This window comes from Mya arenaria, chromosome 2, assembly GCF_026914265.1.
Source record: "Mya arenaria isolate MELC-2E11 chromosome 2, ASM2691426v1".
Classification (NCBI taxonomy): Eukaryota; Metazoa; Mollusca; class Bivalvia; order Myida; family Myidae; genus Mya; species Mya arenaria.
In genome coordinates, this window is record NC_069123.1 from 22611849 (window position 1) to 22630874 (window position 19026).

A 19026-nucleotide genomic window follows, 5' to 3' on the forward strand; every position below is an offset into this window, starting at 1 on the left:
CTTTAAAATTTGCCGGAGTTGGGTCTTGATTTAAAAAGTACTGTCAGTAAAAAAAGCAAAATTGCTCAATTTCAACAACAGTAAAAATTGCCACAATACTCTGGGAACAAGTCTCTTGAATTTGAATCACCTCAGAATGAAGAACATTGTCCTATAGGTAGCACTGCAATGTCTTCACTCTGATTTGGGTAGTGTGAAAACAAGGGGTTAACTTTGTCAAGACTTTTAAAATATAAAATCAGCATTTACCTTCCTTGATACTTGATACATATTAGGTTTCAAACTTCCTCATTGTGATTGTGAATATCCCTGTCTTATTGGTTGGAGAAGTATTCAGTCAAGACCAAGTATGTTTACATTTGCACTTTAAGTGATTGAAATGAAATCAGAGATAATGATAGGAGCTTAATTAACCATTTAAATGAGATAATTACTGCAAACTGATTTGATTGGGAGAATTGAAGTCTAGGTCAGATATTAAGGAGACTGATTTTTAAAAAATTGGAGAATATTAGTACAATGTTGGAAAAGATTTCATTTAAGATCATGAACTGTTTTATAATTTAATCACTATAGGGAAAACTCATTTAGGAATAGACATCCTTTTGAAACAAAAACTACATCTACATCTCGGTCGGATTAAGACTGTTCAATAACTCTATTGACTTAAAATTGAACACTGTCATTGAAGTTTGATCTCCAAGGTCTCCCTCTTTCTTTAGACATAAATGCATTTCGAGGGGTGACCGAGAAAAGTGGATTTAATGTCACTAGAACCTTTTCGCTCTTACTCCTCAATTTGAAACCTGAACATTCTTCTCCCCCAATGATTTTCTTTCAGCTTCATTAATTTTGTCCCAGTTACATATTTGTGTGAAATGTACATCTCCTTTGGTGAAAAAACGCGGACACAAAACATGTAACTTGTTTTGCGTAAAAGTACTATAATGTGATAAGTATGCCATCCCCATTTTTTTTCCGCAATTTAACGATATCATATTAGACTTGATTTCTGTCATGGTCTGGTTTAGATTAAAGGAATTATAAGCCATCAGTATGATGAGGCTGGGCTTATCAGTCTGTCTGGCTCATGCCATTAGTACACAGACAAACTTGAACTGATACCAAAAGAATGTTATCCAAGCAAAAAATAAGTGATTTAAATTCCTCTGTTTATTTTGGTCTGTTTCATAATACGCCTGAGAAAATTTAGAAACATGAATATTTTCTTATGTATTCTTTTGTGTCAAATATCACCATTTTAGTTTGTTGGCATGGCATTCCGTCTAACCTAGTGGTAAGCATTTCAGACCTAGTCTCAAAAAATCTTGCATTTCATTTTGTTTGAATATTTGTTGATTATACACTCAATGATTCATAATCATTTGTATGAATATATTGGTTTTAAATCTTATAGCTTGTCTGTTTTTCAGAGAATAAGTCCAAGTATTGTTACATCTTTGGTTATGTTTTGGTCGTTATTGTCAGCTTAGGCATATAAAGACTTTGTCTTTGTTTAAAAAGACACTGAAACATTCAAATGGAGCCTATGTTAACAGAAACAATACCCACAAGTGAAGCAAGGGCCATAACTCTGGTTTTAATCATTTTTGAGTTATGCCCCATATAAACCGGATTGAATTCAGACAAGCGTTTGCATCAGTGTGCGATGCTCTTGTAAGTGCTAAGGAAATCATCCCTAATACCATTAAACCTAATGCTCTACTCATTTTGTTCAATTCCATACAGTTGTTAACGAAAAACCCTGCAAAGAGACTGGGCTGCGGTGTACATGGGGAGCGGGACTTCAAGGACCATTTGTTCTTCAAGAGAATCATCTGGGAAAAGATCGAAAACAGGGAGGTACAGCCTCCATACAAACCTAAGATTGTAAGTACTAGATTAACATGTTGTGTGTGCATATACATTCAATATTTTGTATAATCTTGTGAGACTTTGTGGCTTAATAACATTACTTAAAGTTAAGCCACCGAGTTACATATTGTCTGCTATAATGAGCGTGAATTCTTTGTTTGAAAAAGTATTTATATCGCATGAGAATTTAGAATAATATTTATTACTATTCAGTCTGAAAAGAATTGGTCTAGTGTCCTTACAAAATTAAAGAGAAATTCTGTTAAATGAAATGAAATTACTACAAATGAGAGCCATACATTTGTATCTAATAAATTGGCGGTTACTTTTGATAAACCATTATAATTAGGTAAAAACAAAAATGTTTATAACAAAGTAGGAATCAATTGAGACATTTTGGAGAAGATCTTGCTTTTTAAACCAGGAAGTTAGCCTTGGCCAACCCAGTGGCATTTTCAAAAAATCTGATCACACTGTTTAAGCGAAAACTATTTTTAGCTGTTAGGATACAATTACAAAACATGAATCAACCTGAAGACATAACCGTCAGATAAGCTTGAAGATAATATGAATATAAATTGAAACAAAGAAAACAGTGCAAAAAAAACGATTTCTTTTCCTTTAACATTCAGGGCATAAAATGAAAATTGTAAACAGATAAATGTTCAGATCCTGATTAATTCCCAATTTCCTGCCAATTATGTCAGATTTAAATCTTCAAACAAGACGAAAGGCTATCTAGGACACTATCTAGAACACGTGTCTGGTAAATTTTGGTAATCTTTTTAATGTAAATCGACCATTAAGTGGGTCAGGGAGTTTGCAAGTGTTTGTTATCAAGCATTTCTTTAGCAAGAAGATTTAAACTCAATGCTATATGTTACATGAAAAGTGATATTTACATTTTTACACCAAAAGAAACAATAGGGGTTATAGAGCACTTTTTTATCTTGCAATTTTAAAAAAGAAGAAAAAATGCAGAACAACAGAAATACGAAAAATTATGAATACGATGCATGTGATTATGTTACTTTCTCCCCCATAATTTCTTTATGCTGCCTATTTGTTGTGAAGTATACCACCATTGGTTGTTGTACTATATTATGGCATGGAAAATTGCTGGTTATCCCTGCATGGTCCCGGCATCCTTGACACCAACTTTTACCTCAACCTTCGAAACAAGCTGAAAAAGCTAATAGCATACCATAGATTTTAAGCAATCTTTTTTAAGATATCAAAATTGTCTCTGGCAAACTAGATATATTTCTTTAATAGCACGTCTTATTGCAATTAAAACAATTACTTCAATAATTGACATCTGTGGTCTATGTAAAGAGGTAAAATTTAGTGTCAGCCATCCACTGCAGATTCGTAAATTGGAGCCACCTAGTTTAGTGAATAAGCCATGTCACATAGCGAAATTGTTGCCAAATTGTGGTAAAGTGAGAGTAAAGCACATTTCACCCAACTAGCACACATTCCAAAACACACTTCCCAGTGAATTTAGTCCATTTTATTCTCTCAAACCGAATATTTTAGTTAATACCTATTTCAACATAATTATGTTTCAGATCATGATATGTGTATTTTTTTAAAACAATTTGATTTTTATATCCTTCAATGTCCAGTATCTGAATTTAGTCATGGTTTTTTGGTCAGCTCATCATTAATCTTCACCCTAGAGTAAATCCTGTTGAAGATCAGAAAACAAAGCAATTATAATTATATTACTTAATCGTAAAATCAAATATCCCTTATTTTATTTCAAGAATTTACAAACAAAATAATTATTTTTTACTGATATTAACAACCTGGTTTATGAGTATTTCAGTTTAAAATAAATTAAAATACCAGTTGATATTTTCAAAGTATTTAGTATAAGTTTCCATTGATAACATGCATACCGTATTATATCATGTATAGGACGCTAGCATAGATAGGACGCAGGCAAAAAAATAGTTGGAAAAACGGGTAAAACCCCTTAATATATAAGATAGGAGGCAGCGGAAAAATGTCAAAATCGGAGCCGAAAAATCAATGTTGGTAAAGAATTTATAACATATATTAAAGTAAAAAAAAAAAATGTATATAAGGCATATTTCGATAACTGTCTTGTGTATTTCGATAATTATCGTCGCATTTCAGTAATTTAGCATTTCGGTAATTTAGTGTACACAACAATGATATAAGTCTTGACATTTTGAGAACATTCACGCATATTATAAGACTTATACAAATGCTGTAATAGTCCCGACACGCCTTTTGACTGACAGTCAACCGTTGCAACCGTTGCAATAGTTCCGACATGCCTTCTGAATGACAGTCAACCGTTGCAAAACTGTGTACTGTCAAAACTGATGATTGTTTTGATAAGGCTTGTCGCTGCGTGGAATAAAGCATGTCAGGCATAATTAATGCGTGTCTGTAATTATCCTTGCCAGCGGAAGGCACGACGGGTAAAGTGCGAACAAACAACCATACGGTATTACCATCGCAATAGTTCGTTCTATTGATGTTTTTCTAATGACAGACAGCGGGTGTTTTTCACACCTTCGCACATTTGAAAAGATTTGATAGTGACAATATTGCTACTTTGCGTTATGCACATTCCTTTATTAATTTTTAATTTTAACAGTAACATGCAACAAAATGTTTTGTAAAATATCGAAAAATTAAAATCATGAACAACGATTAATTGATATTTACCTCCTTTCCCGATTTTCCGTTGCCGTTATAACTCAATCCAGTTAAATGCTGACTCACATCGACTCACATCTAGTTTTTGTAAGGAGCATCCCTTTTGTAAAAAAGTAAACACTCATGTTTGTTATGAGTGTTTTCAATTTGTTTCTCAATAAATCATTTTAAAGTAAACATTCAATATATTTCTGCGTGTGTTAACTTGCGTGATTTTACCTATGTCAGTTGTTCTCTTCAGTGACGCAGTACAGATACTTACTTTTACTGCGTTCTTCCCCGGTCCGATATTTTCAACCTGAAATGGACTAGGAAAAAAACAGATGAAATTCTAATAGCATAGAAAGGACGCAGGCAATTTTTAAGACGATAATTGGGGGTAAAAAAAGTGCGTCCTATGCATGATATAATACAGTATATGCCTATAACCCTTTTTTGTATTTTTTTAAGTTATGCCCCTTGTGGTGCCCTTGTTACAAAGTTTCTACTAAGCAGTTTGATTGTTGTTTGTCCTTTGCTAAATGGCAATGTCCAACATGTTTTCTATTTGTTTCTGTGCTGTTTAAATGTTTTATGTGCCAACATTTGGTCCAGTGTTAAAAAGGAAAGTGAGATGATTTTTATATTCTTTTGTCTTGTCTAAACATTGCTTGTCTATTCCTATTTGTGGATGTTTTTTAAATGTTTTTTGTAGCTGACCTGTTTTAAAAAATAAAAAGTCCCGGTATTTTGATAATCTTGGTGTCTGCAACAGCATCTTAACTCAAAAACAAATAGATTTTGGAATGAAATTTGGTACACTTTATGTCAGAGACAGTTTGCACACGTATAGCAATGCCCATAACTCTGGCTCTAATACTCGTTTAGGTGAGCTCCTTGTTCAACAGAAAACATAAAAAATTAGTGTTTGTATTCGCTCTGTGACAGTCTTGTTATGTGACTTTGGAGATGGATTTATTCAACCTTTATCTTCTTTATTTGAAAATAAAAGGTCACTGTATGTTTTGGGCTGCTAGGTTTGTCCTTATTGTGACATAGAAGATCACTGTATGTTTTGGGCTGCTAGGTTTGTCCTTATTGTGACATAGAAGATCACTGTATGTGTTGGTCTGCTAGGTTTGTCCTTATTGTGACATAGAAGATCACTGTATGTGTTGGTCTGCTAGGTTTGTCCTTATTGTGACATAGAAGATCACTGTATGTGTTGGTCTGCTAGGTTTGACCTTATTGTGACATAGAAGATCACTGTATGTGTTGGGCTGCTAGGTTTGTCCTTATTGTGACATAGAAGATCACTGTATGTTTTGGGCTGCTAGGTTTGTCCTTGATGTGACTTTGAAGAAGGTCACTGTATGTGTTGGTCTGCTAGGTTTGTCCTTATTGTGACAAAGAAGATCTCTGTATGTTTTGGGCTACTAGGTTTGTCCTTGATGTGACATTGAAGAAGGTCACTGTATGTGTTGGGCTGCTAGGTTTGTCCATTTTGTTACATTAATGAAGGTCACTGTATGTGTTGGGCTATTAGGTATGTCCTTGATGTGACTTTAAAGAAGATCACTGTATGTTTTGGGCTGCTAGGTTAGTCCTTGTTGTGACATTAAAAAGGGCACTGTATGTTGTGGGCTACTAGGTTTGTCCTTGATGTGACATTGAAGAAGGTCACTGTATGTGTTGGGCTGCTAGGTTTGTCCATTTTGTTACATTAATGAAGGTCACTGTATGTGTTGGGCTATTAGGTATGTCCTTGATGTGACTTTAAAGAAGATCACTGTATGTTGTGGGCTACTAGGTTAGTCCATGTTGTGACAATAAAGAAGATCTCTGTATGTGTTGGGCTACTAGGTTTGCCCTTGTTGTGACAATAAAGAAGATCTCTGTATGAGTTGGGCTACTAGGTAAGTCCATGTTGTGACATGAAGGAAGATCTCTGTATGTGTTGGGCTACTAGGTAAGTCCATGTTGTGACATGAAGGAAGATCTCTGTATGTGTTGGGCTACTAGGTAAGTCCATGTTGTGACATGAAGGAAGATCTCTGTAAGTTTTGGGATTATAGGTTTGACCTTGTTATGGCATTAAAGAAGATGACTGTATGTTTTGGATGCTAGATTTGCCCTTGTTATGGCATTACAGAAGATGACTGTATGTTTCGGGATGCTAGGTTTGCCCTTGTTATGGCATTACAGAAGATGACTGTATGTTTCGGGATGCTAGATTTGCCCTTGTCATGGCATTACAGAAGATGACTGTATGTTTCGGGATGCTAGGTTTGCCCTTGTTATGGCATTAAAGAAGATGACTGTATGTTTTGGATGCTAGATTTGCCCTTGTCATGGCATTACAGAAGATGACTGTATGTTTCGGGATGCTAGGTTAGCCCTTGTTATGGCATTACAGAAGATGACTGTATGTTTTGGGATGCTAGGTTTGCCCTTGTCATGGCATTAAAGAAGATGACTGTATGTTTTGGATGCTAGATTTGCCCTTGTTATGGCATTACAGAAGATGACTGTATGTTTCGGGATGCTAGGTTTGCCCTTGTCATGGCATTAAAGAAGATGACTGTGTGTTTTGGGATGCTAGGTTTGCCCTTGTTATGGCATTAAAGAAGATGACTGTATGTTTTGGGTGCTAGGTTTGACCTTGTTATGGCATTGAAGAAGATGACTGTACGTTTTGGGATGCTAGGTTTGCCCTTGTTATGGCATTAAAGACGATCACTGTATGTTTTGGGATGCTAGGTTTGCCCTTGTTATGGCATTACAGAAGATGACTGTATGTTTTGGGTGCTAGGTTTGACCTTGTCATGGCATTAAAGAAGATGACTGTATGTTTTGGGATGCTAGGTTTGCCCTTGTCATGGCATTACAGAAGATGACTGTATGTTTGGGTGCTAGGTTTGACCTTGTGTCATTAAAGACGATCACTGTATGTTTTGGGATTATAGGTTTGCCCTTGTTGTGATGATAAAGTAGGTCACTGTATGTTTCGGGCTGCTAGGTTTGACCTTGTGTCATTAAAGACGATCACTGTATGTTTTGGGCTGCTAGGTTTGCCCTTGTTATGACATTAAAGAAGATGACTGTATGTGGGATGCTAGGTTTGCCCTTGTCATGGCATTAAAGAAGATGACTGTGTGTTTTGGGCTGCAAGGTTTGCCCTTGTTATGGCATTAAAGACGATCACTGTATGTTTTGGGCTGCTAGGTTTGCCCTTGTTATGGCATTAAAGAAGATGACTGTATGTTTTGGGATGCTAGGTTTGCCCTTGTCATGGCATTAAAGAAGATGACTGTATGTTTTGGGCTGCTAGGTTTGCCCTTGTTATGGCAATAAAGAAGATGACTGTATGTTTTGGGTGCTAGGTTTGCCCTTGTCATGGCATTAAAAAAGATGACTGTATGTTTTGGGCTGCTAGGTTTGTCCTTGATGTGTTATTAAAGAAGATCACTGTATGTTTTGGGCTCCTAGGTTTGTCCTTAATGTGTTATTAAAGAAGATCACTGTATGTTTTGGCTACTGGGTTTGTCCTTGTTGTGACATTTAAGAAGATCACTGTTTGTTTTGGGTTGCTTGGTACGGCCTTGTTGTGAAATGAAAGAAGATCACTGTATGTTTTGGGCTGCTAGGAATGTCCTTGATCTGACATTAAAGAAGATCACTGTATGTTTTGGGCTGCTAGGTCTGTCCTTGATCTGACATTAAAGATCACTGTATGTTTTGGGCTGCTAGGTCTGTCCTTGATCTGACATTAAAGAAGATCACTGTATGTTTTGGGCTGCTAGGTCTGTCCTTGATCTGACATTAATGAAGAACATTGTATGTTTTTGGCTGCTAGGTCTGTCCTTGATCTGACATTAAAGAAGATCACTGTATGTTTTGGGCTGCTAGGTTAGTCCTTGATCTGACATTAAAGAAGATCACTGTATGTTTTGGGCTGCTCAGTTTGGCCATGATGTGACATTTAAGAAGGTCACTGTATGTGTTGGGCTACTAGGTTAGTCCATCTTGTGACATTATAGAAGATCACTGTATGTTTTGGGCTACTTGGGTTGTCCATGATGTGACATTAAAGAAGGTCACTGTATGTGTTGGGCTGCTAGGTTAGTCCATGATGTGACATTAAAGAAGATCACTGTATGTTGTGGGGTGCTAGGTTTGTCCTTATTAAGACATTAAAGAAGATTAATTTATGTTTTAGGCTACATTAAACATTCACTGTATGTTTTGGGCTGCTAGGTTTGTCCATGATGTGTCATTAAAGATCACTGTATGTGTTGGGCTGCTAGGTTATTCCATGATGTTTCATTAAAGATCACTTTATGTGTTGGGCTGCTATGTTTGGCCTTATTGTGACATTAAAGATGATCACTGTATGTTTTGGACTACATTAAACATTCACTGTATGTTTTGGGCTGATAAGCTAGTTCTTGTTGTGACATAGTTGTGATCATGATATGTGTAGGGCTGCTAGGTTTGTCCGTGTTTTGTCATTATAGACAATAACCATATGTGTTGGGCTGCTAGGTTTTTCCTTGATGTGACATTAATGGAGATCATGGTATGTTTCAGGCTGCTAGGTTTGTCCTTGTTATGACATGTAAGATCACCATATGTTTTGGGCTAGGTTTGTCTTTGTTGAAACATTAATCAAGATCACTATGTGTTTGGTTGCTCAATTTGTTCTCTTATTACATTAAAGATGACCAGTTAGGCTGCTAGGTTTGACCTCATTGTGACATTTAAGGCTACAGTTTGTTTTGGGCTGCTAGGTTTGACCTTGTCGTGACATAGAAGATCACTGTATGTTTTGGGCTTCTAGGTTTATCATTGTTGGTTCATTAAATAAAAACACTATATTTTGGGCTGCTCTGATGGTCTTTCTTGTTACATCCACAAGATAACTGATGGGGTGCTAGGTTTATCCTTGTTCGTTCATTTAATAAAGTCTGTGTGTGTGTGTGTTGGGCTACAAGATTTGTTCCTGTTTGCTCATTTAATAAGATCTCTGTGTGTGTTGAGCTGTGTGGTCTGTTCCTGTTGGTTCATTAACAAGATTTTTGTATTTGTTGGGCTTCTAGGTTTCTTCCTGTGGTGACTTACAAGATCACTGTTTATTTTTTTGCTGCTAGGTTTGTTCTTGTTTCATTTAAGAAGATCACTGCATATGATTTAGGCTGGCTTGTCCTTGTATATCATCTTTTGAATGTACAGGAAAGGCATTGGAACTTCTAGACATAGCTACTTATTGAAATGTCAGGGATGTACTTGCTACTCCCTGTTGGCAATCTTAGGAATTGCAATTTGCAAGAAATTAGCTTATTGTTTAGTAATTTATTGGTCAATCTAATTGTTGAGACATTCTATAATGTTAACCCCTTTTTTCTTATATGTTTTTATATTTGTTAATAGAGATTTGTCTTGTGTTTTTTTCTTGTTTGTCTTTAGTCCCGATCTGAAAATAAGTTACAAAATATAACATATTTCTTTCCCTATTACATCATCCTCAAAATACCAAAATACCTGTTTAAAGAATTTAATGAATTACTCATGCCAATCATACCAAAAATCTCCTTGCTGTAATGATACTATTTCTTTAAAAAAACTCTGTGTCTGATGCTTTGTTTGCATGTGCATTATGGCCTGAAAATAGCTTACCTTGACACAAAATCCTCCGCATGTTTTTCTTAAATGAATTTATATAAATAAAAAAACACACCTGATTTTATCAGATTAAATATCCTGAAGAGTAACATCACATACTAGGCTACTTAACAATCACATCCTAACATGTAAAGCTATGTTTCAGATAATTTAATTGTGCCAAAAGGGTTGTGTATGAAAGCTTTCACTAAACTAATAAATACAGAACTATAATACATCTGAAATGATAAATATGACCTGAATCAAGGTATGAGTCTCATGCTTGCTTGATACATATCAACATAAATACTGTAGCAATGTTAAGGAATGAAAACGCAAAGGTGTTCTCTGCTTCTGATTTCAATGACTTTGGAACCTTTCGCTTTCGTCCTTCACTTGACATTGGTTGGCCAGATAATGTGTTGATAATTATTCAATGACTACATTAAGATGGCTTCAATTTATGATCTGCGTATAGTTGATCTCATTTGACAACAAGCATGTGTGCTTCCCGTAGCAAACCTTTAGACTGAATGAATTTTTGCTCCTCCAAATGCAGGGTAGGTCTTGCTCCTTAAATCAAGGGTCTTGCGCCTCAAAGGCAAACCTACCCTGTTGGATCTAAATCCTGCTTCATGCAGTCTCAGGGAACATCTTGTTCTTGCTGTCTGAATGTCATCAACTATGTTGCATTTCACAGGTATGATTTCTTTTTTGTTGTGTATGCTTCCTTTGTTAATTTGTGTCTTTTCTTTTCTGCCAATTTTACAGCACGATCCAAAGAAGGCTGAGAACTTTGACAAGATGTTCACAAAGTCAGCGTTCAAGCTCACTCCAACAGATAGTCTTGTTATAATGAACATTGATGAGAGTGCCTTCTATCGTTTTTCCTATTGCAATCCTTTCTACAGGCCTCTACCAAGTTCGCTCTCCCATCACTCAATGCACCTTTAGCTTCACAATCATGTACAAACTGGCATTGCTGTGCATGTGTTAGCCACAAGCAACTCATGCAACTTACATGGAAAATTTGCTCACTTATTTAGAGCATTATATAAACATTATAGCTTCATGTCAATTGTATATCTATATATATATATGTGTTAATCTTTACAAGTTTTGTGCTGTCAACAACCTTATCTCTTGTGATTTATTTATGAATGTATGTACCATATTTAAAAACATGACTGTGTGGAGTGTGTTTACCCAAAGAAAGGAAACAACCTTTTCTGGAACCAGAAGGAGAAATACATCCTTGAAGATTGAAGGCAATGGAAACATGGGACAAATTGTAATGTTAATGTATAGCTGTGGGTTCTGCCAGTTCTGTTGCAATACCTTTATTGGTTGAGAGTCATGTTGTGTTACATGTAACCCCCCAGTTGATATTGTAGTAAGAACATTCATGGAGTTGTTACCCCTTGTTGCACCAAGCATTTAAATAAAAAAAGCATTTATTTGGCCACGATTCTTTGGCTGATTTAGAAGGTCATTATTCTGTTTAGGGTCATCTGATGTGTAGGTGTACAGTCTTTGAAAAATACAAGTTTAGAAGTTAATTAAAAAATCATAATACACTTACATATGTAACCTTGGTAATTGTTTAACCATTTTGTTTAGTTTGATTCTGCAGGATAGCTTTTCTGAGCATTTGCATTACACCTTTAAGAACTTAAATTAATGATAATATGCTTGTGTTTTTTCTCTTCATTTGTTTGTTTTTTCCTGCCTGGTCGATAGCTTTTGAAATAGGAACCTGAAGTTAAACAAAGAATCTTTTATGAATGGCCTCATGCATCAACTGTTTTCAGACTATAGATTTCAGTTCATGGCTATTACCATACCAATTGAATGTTTCGTTCTTCAGATTTTCTTTGAGTAAAATTGAAGTTGGCAAGAGAGAGAAAAAAAGATTTATCCAGTACCCTAGAATGAAACATAAATTTAGTGTGGCCTACCTAATCAGCTAAAAAATGACATGATAGTTGTTCTTGCTGTGAAATATATATTTCATATCATCAATTAGTGACTGTTATAGCTCATATTGATGCAAAAGCCATTATTGAAGATAGATTTTGGACTGTTAATGCTTGAGTGGGATAATTGTTTTACACAGTTAAAGTCTGTTTAATAATGAATAAAGTAGATTATATATTTAATATTGACATTGCCAGTTGTACTTATTCAATTCTAGGACTCTACAGGCATTCCATACTGGACAGTCATTATGTAGGAAAGTGGATGATACTTCTATTAATATAATGTATTTATCATGTATTTTGCCACCATTTGTATTGGTCTAATAAGACTGTTAAACTGTTTATTTTTTTAAAAAGTACATTCAAACCTATAAATACCGAATTGATTTTTAATTGTTAAATTTCTTGTGTTTTGTTACTGAATGTCATATAACCAGACTATTTTCAAACTGTCTGCTTTCTTTACATACAATGATATATATTCAAAAGATGTGGGGAAGAAAATTTTGCAAGGTTAGTAGAAAAGATAATATAGTTTTCCCAAGTGTGTTGAACAATAGTATATATGAAATATTATATCCACAATAATGTAAATGTTTATCAACTATTATACACATACATTGTAAAATATAAAAAAAATGTTTTTAATAACTTAAAGTATAAATATTATTTTTATATATTGTATTAAATTGACAAAGTGTAATTATATTTCATGTTCAAAAGTTTTTACACATATAATAAAATTGTGCAATATAAATGGAAACTTGTCTGCCTATAGTAACAACATGGACATTTTTATTCACACACATATCCAAAACAATCATTTTAAAATTCATGACATTTATTTGGAGCACTTGTATCAAAATAGATAGTCTCTATATTCAAAGTGCATACTATTTTACATATGTTTTACATATTTTCTTTATCATATAATCAGAATTTATTATATTGTTGAAATGTAGATTTTTATTGGAATTATAATCCATTTATTTTTGCCATATTTGTTAGTTCTCTGGTTGCCAAATGTCGCTGTTGTCTTTTTCCTCTACACCGCACATTATATATAATACTAAACAGCTGTTACATACACACATATATTTCAGGCGAGACATTAGATTATGAAGGGTCGTTCAGTTTGAATGTGACTGAAGCTTTAGAAAGAGAGCCATTACATTATAATGCGTCGTTCAGTATGAATGTTACTGAAGCTTTAGTAGGGGTGGCATTACATTATGAAGGGTCGTTCAGTATGAATGTTACTGAAGCTTTAGAAGGGGAGCCATTACATTATGAAGGGTCGTTCAGTATGAATGTGTCTGAAGCTTTAGAAGGGGAGGCATTACATTATGAAGGGTCGTTCAGTATGAATGTGTCTGAAGCTTTAGAAGGGGAGGCATTACATTATGAAGGGTCGTTCAGTATGAATGTGTCTGAAGCTTTAGAAGGGGAGCCATTACATTATGAAGGGTCGTTCAGTATGAATGTTACTGAAGCTTTAGAAGGGGAGCCATTACATTATGAAGGGTCGTTCAGTATGAATGTGTCTGAAGCTTTAAAAGGGGAGGCATTACATTATGAAGGGTCGTTCAGTATTAATGTGTCTGAAGCTTTAGAAGGGGAGGCATTACATTATGATGGGTCATTCAGTATTAATGTTACTGAAGCTTTAGAAGGGGAGCCATTACATTATGAAGGGTCGTTCAGTATGAATGTGTCTGAAGCTTTGGAAGGGGAGGCATTACATTATGAAGGGTCATTCAGTATGAATGTTACTGAAGCTTTAATAGGGGTGGCATTACATTATGAAGGGTCGTTCAGTATGAATGTTACTGAAGCTTTAGTAGGGGTGGCATTTCATTATGAAGGGTCGTTCAGTATGAATGTGACTGAAGCTTTAGTAGGGGTGGCATTTCATTATGAAGGGTCGTTCAATATGAATGTGACTGAAGTTTTAGAAGGGGAGGCATTACATTATGAAGGGTCGTTCAGTATGAATGTTACTGAAGCTATAGAAGGGGAGCCATTACATTATGAAGGGTTGTTCAGTATGAATGTGTCTGAAGCTTTAGAAGGGGAGCCATTACATTATGAAGGGTCGTTCAGTATGAATGTGTCTGAAGCTGTAGAAGGGGAGCCATTACATTATGAAGGGTCGATATTGAATGTGTCTGAAGCTTTAGAAGGGAAGGCATTACATTATGAAGGGTCGTTCAATATGAATGCTACTGAAGCTTTAGAAGGGGAGGCATTACATAATGAAGGGTCATTCAATATGAATGTTACTGAAACTATAGAAGGGGAGGCATTTCATTATGAAAGGGTCGTTCAGTATTAATGTGTCTGAAGCTTTAGTAGGGGAGGCATTACATTATGAAGGGTCGTTCAGTATTAATGTGTCTGAAGCTTCAATATATTTAAGTAAGAGAAACTTAATACTGGCTTATAGTGTCACATAGGGAGATGCTCTCAATTAAGGAAATGATAATTGTTTGTGTGGCACTTTCAATTATTTATACATGTTTATGAGCTGGGCTATAGTGGATTCTATTACAAAAGATGTAAGAAATCTCTGCACATGTTAGGAACCAATCTGAATTAAAAAAAAGATTTGCCCAGCTAGATGATTATAGCTTCCTGGTGTTATGTAGATTCAGAAGTCAGATATTCACTTTGCAGTGTATCTGGAGTCCTAAACTCAATGTTTTTCGACCCATTATCCCCAAATATGTGCATCCTAGGGATGCTTTTTAGCTCACCTTGAGCAATTCGTGCTCATTGTGATCCCCCTGTGTCTGTCATCGGTCGTGGTCGTCCGTCGTCAACAATTTGACTGTTAACAGTTAAGAGGTCACAATTTGGGCACCATCTTAATGAAAGTTGGTCAGAATGTTACCCTCAATAAAATCTTGGATGAGTTCGATATTGGGTCATCTTGGGTTAAAAACTAGGGCACCAGGTCAAATTAAAGGAAAAGCTTGTTAACACTACAGAGGTCACATTTATGACTGTATCTTCAGAAAACTTGGTCAGAATGTTAATATTAATACTCTCTAGGTCAAGTTCGATTCTGGGTCATGTGCGGTCAAAAACTAGGTCACCAGGTCAAATTGAAGGAAAATCTTGTTAGCACTCTAGAGGTCACATTTATGACTGTTTGTTCATGAAGCTTAGTCAAAATGTTTATATTAATTAGCTCTAGGCCAAGTTCGAATCTGGGTCATGTGCGATCAAAAACTAGGTCACCAGGTCAAATTAAAGGAAAAGCTTGTTAACACTCTAGAGGTCACATTCATAAAGGTTTCTTCATGAACGTTGGTCAGAATGTTAACATTAATTATCTCTAAGTCAAGTTTAAAACTGAGTCATGTGCGGTCAAAAAACTAGGTCATAGGTCAAATCATAGGAAAAGCTTGTTAGCACTCTAGAGGTCACATTTATGACTGTATCATCGGGAATCTTGGTCAGAATGTTTGTATTGATTACCATTTAGTCCAAGTTCGAATCTGGGTCATGTGCAGTCAAAAACTAGGTCACCAGGTAAAATTTAAGAAAAAGCTTGTTAACACTCTAGAAGGTCACATTTATAACTGTATCTTAATGGCAGTTGGTCAGAATGTTTATATTAGTAATCTCTAAGTCAAGTTTAAATCTAGGTCATTTGTGGTCAAAAACTAGGTCATTAGGTCAAATCATAGGAAAAGCTTGATAGCGCTCTAGAGGTCACATTTATGACTGTATGTCCGTGAAAATTAGTCAGAATGTTTATATTGATTAGCTCTAGGCCAAGTTCGAATCTGGGTCATGTGCGGTAAAAAACTGGGTCACCAGGTCAAATTAAAGGAAAAGCTTGTTAACACGCTAGAGGTCACATTTATAAATGTTTTATGAAAGTTGGTCAGAATGTTAATATCAGTAATCTCTAAGTCAAGTTTAAATCTGGGTCATGTGTGGTCAAAATCTAGGTCATTACGTCAAATCATAGGAAAAGCTTGATAGCACTCTAGAGGTCACATTTATGACTGTATGTCCATGAAAATTAGTCAGAATGTTTATATTGATTAGCTCTAGGCCAAGTTTGAATCTGGGTCATGTGCGGTAAAAAAATTTTAGGTCACTAGGTCAAATAATAGGAAAAGTATTTTAACACTCTAGAGGCCACATTTATGACCATATGTTCATGGAACTTGATCAGAATGTTATTGTTGATGATCTTTATTGGATCAGGTGAGCGATTCAGGGCCTTCAGGGCCCTCTTGTTTATGTAATATGTGTAGAAATCAATACTTTGGACTCCTGAATTATGGTATGGGAGCCTCAAGGGATGCACTTCAGTATATCTTAAAATGAATGCATGAAAAGTACATGCATGCTAATGAAGGCCAACCCAAGGTCAGCTAGCCCTCATTTTAAAATTAATTTGTTTTAGTTTAAATTCTTTAGTACACAAAACCTGGCTATTGCTTCAGTTGTGATTCATACTGAATACCCTTTTCAGACCCCTTAGGCCACTGGCTTTGTGGTCTTGCTATCTGTCTGAACTAGCTTTCCAGTATGATATGTGCACATTTTCTTGGAAAACACTGATTCGTTTCCACATATAATTTGTGATAAAATGTTAATGGCAAACATTATTTTCATGATTACTTAAGGTATCTTTTCATTATCATGTTTGTTTGTGTTAAGATTTGGGTTTTGCCAATGTGGTTATCTAAATCTTATCACTGATGTAATCAGGGCTCATGCAGAATCAAGTTCTAGTACATAGTAGATCATTGTATCATCATATTGTCATGTTTATTTTTGCATACCAAACGTTTGTTTTTCGGTCTAGTGACCAGTGCTGGAAAACCCCATCTTATACCCCCATGCAAGATGAGTCATGCAAAATAACAGCCTACTTCTTATTTCTTTTATTTTATGGTTTATGTAAAGTATCACAAAGAACAATCAATTGTATAAGTATGCAAGACTTTTGATTAAATTAGAAAATACATAATCAGCAAAAAATATGATTGTTAGATGAACTATTGAACACCTATAGTGATCTTAATTTAATACGCTTCATGATGTCATTAAACAACTTTGCACATGCTTTTTGTTGAAATGTACCAAAATGCTTTTTCTAAATCAATTTTTCCACAAAATGATATATTTTGGTATGCAAAAAAGTATAAATCATTGATTGTCCAGTCCTGATCGTAAAATCTGACCCTCGGGCATGCTGTGTTGCTGGGTTTTCAGCAAGCCTTGTTACCATCTAAAGCGTGTGCCCACAGTTCGGATTTTTTGCTCCAGACCGGTAAAACATGATAGATACTTATATTCTCATGAAGTAAGTGAAAGATGAAAATCTTGCCTGAAATGATTTGTAAGTTGTAAGACCATACAGTTGAGGTGCCATGTAAACTAGCCAGAATACTATGCTATTTATGCTACTGGACTGGTCCTCTTTCTCTTAATATTACTTTTGTAAGGATTAGCTGTTTCATTGCAAAAAGTGGTTTTACAGGTCAAAACATGAATACCCTATTGGTATCTACCTTAGTATCAGAATGAACTTGATCATGGTCACAATGACATCTGCATGAGCCTTGTCACTAAACATTTTGTCTTCATCTTTCCAGATCATGCTCAGTGCAACATCTTCTTTTTCTTTTGTTAGCAATGAAATCTCAGCTTACTTTTATGAGATCTACATGTGTTCTATTCATATTTCTTCCATAGTCAGCTTATAAATGCATGACATTATCTTTGTTCTCTTTTTTTTTCAAATTTTGAAGTATAATAAATAACAATGAATGGGTGTGTTGTTTTCTGCTGTTCATTACAGGAAGTGAGATTGGTGTTGTTGAATATGGTGTTGTGCTGTATAACTAGCATTAGGTTTATTTTAAACATGTGAATATTTAGAAAAAAATAAGCTTTCATAGTTTGGTTTTAACAGACCAAAGCAAATTTAAAATAGTGCATTTTTGTGTCACCTGAAGAGACGACATATATGGGTTACTTTTGTCCGCGTCCCATTTTCGCTTGTCCGGGGTATATCTCCTAAACTATTAGTGGTATCAACTTGAAATTTCATATGTACATAGATCTAATTGAGGGCAAGTGCAGTGCACAAGAACTTACTCTTGCTTCCATATTTTTAGAGTTTTGCCCTTTGTTATTTTTCATGCTTAAAGTTTTGTCCGGGGCATATCTTGTAGAATATAAGAGTTATCAACTTGAAACTTCATATGTAGATAGATCTCATGGAGGGCAAGTGCAGTGCACAATAACAGTAACTCTTGCTTTCTTAGTTTTAAAATTATTGCCCTTTGTTAATTTTCATGCTTAAAGTTTTGTCCGGGGCATATCTTGAAGAATATAAGAGGTATCAACTTGAAACTTCATAGCTAGACAGATCTCATTGAGGGCAAGTGCAGTGCACAATAACAGTAACTCTTGCTTTCTTAGTTTTAAAGTTATTGCCCTTTGTTAATTTTCATGCTTAAAGTCTTGTCCGGGGCATATCTTGAAGAATATAAGAGGTATCAACTTGAAACTTCATAGCTAGATATATCTCATTGATTGAGGGCAAGTGCAGTGCACAATAACAGTAACTCTTGCTTTCTTAGTTTTAAAGTTATTGCCCTTTGTTAATTTTCATGCTTAAAGTCTTGTCCGGGGCATATCTTGAAGAATATAAGAGGTATCAACTTGAAACTTCATAGCTAGATACATCTCATTGAGGGCAAGTGCAGTGCACAAGAACCGTTACTCTTGCTGCCATATTTTTAGAGTTATTGCCCTTTGTTAATTTTCTTGCTTAGGTTTTGTCTGTGGCATTCCCGTA

General features: G+C 35.3%; 1 protein-coding gene across 2 annotated transcripts in view; it reads left to right on the plus strand.

Annotated features, from left to right (window-relative positions):
• LOC128202729 (calcium-dependent protein kinase C-like) overlaps positions 1-19026 on the plus strand; it is a 123234-nt gene that overhangs the window by 99751 nt on the left and 4457 nt on the right. Inside the window, exons 15-16 of one of the 2 annotated variants that reach the window (XM_052903809.1) lie at positions 1750-1890; positions 10984-17994. In XM_052903809.1, coding sequence (XP_052759769.1) covers positions 1750-1890; positions 10984-11166 — 324 coding nt within the window. In that variant the 3' untranslated portion in view covers positions 11167-17994. Of the gene's footprint in view, positions 1-1749; positions 1891-10983; positions 17995-19026 lie in introns of those variants that run through there. The other variant, XM_052903818.1, reaches the window with a different exon arrangement.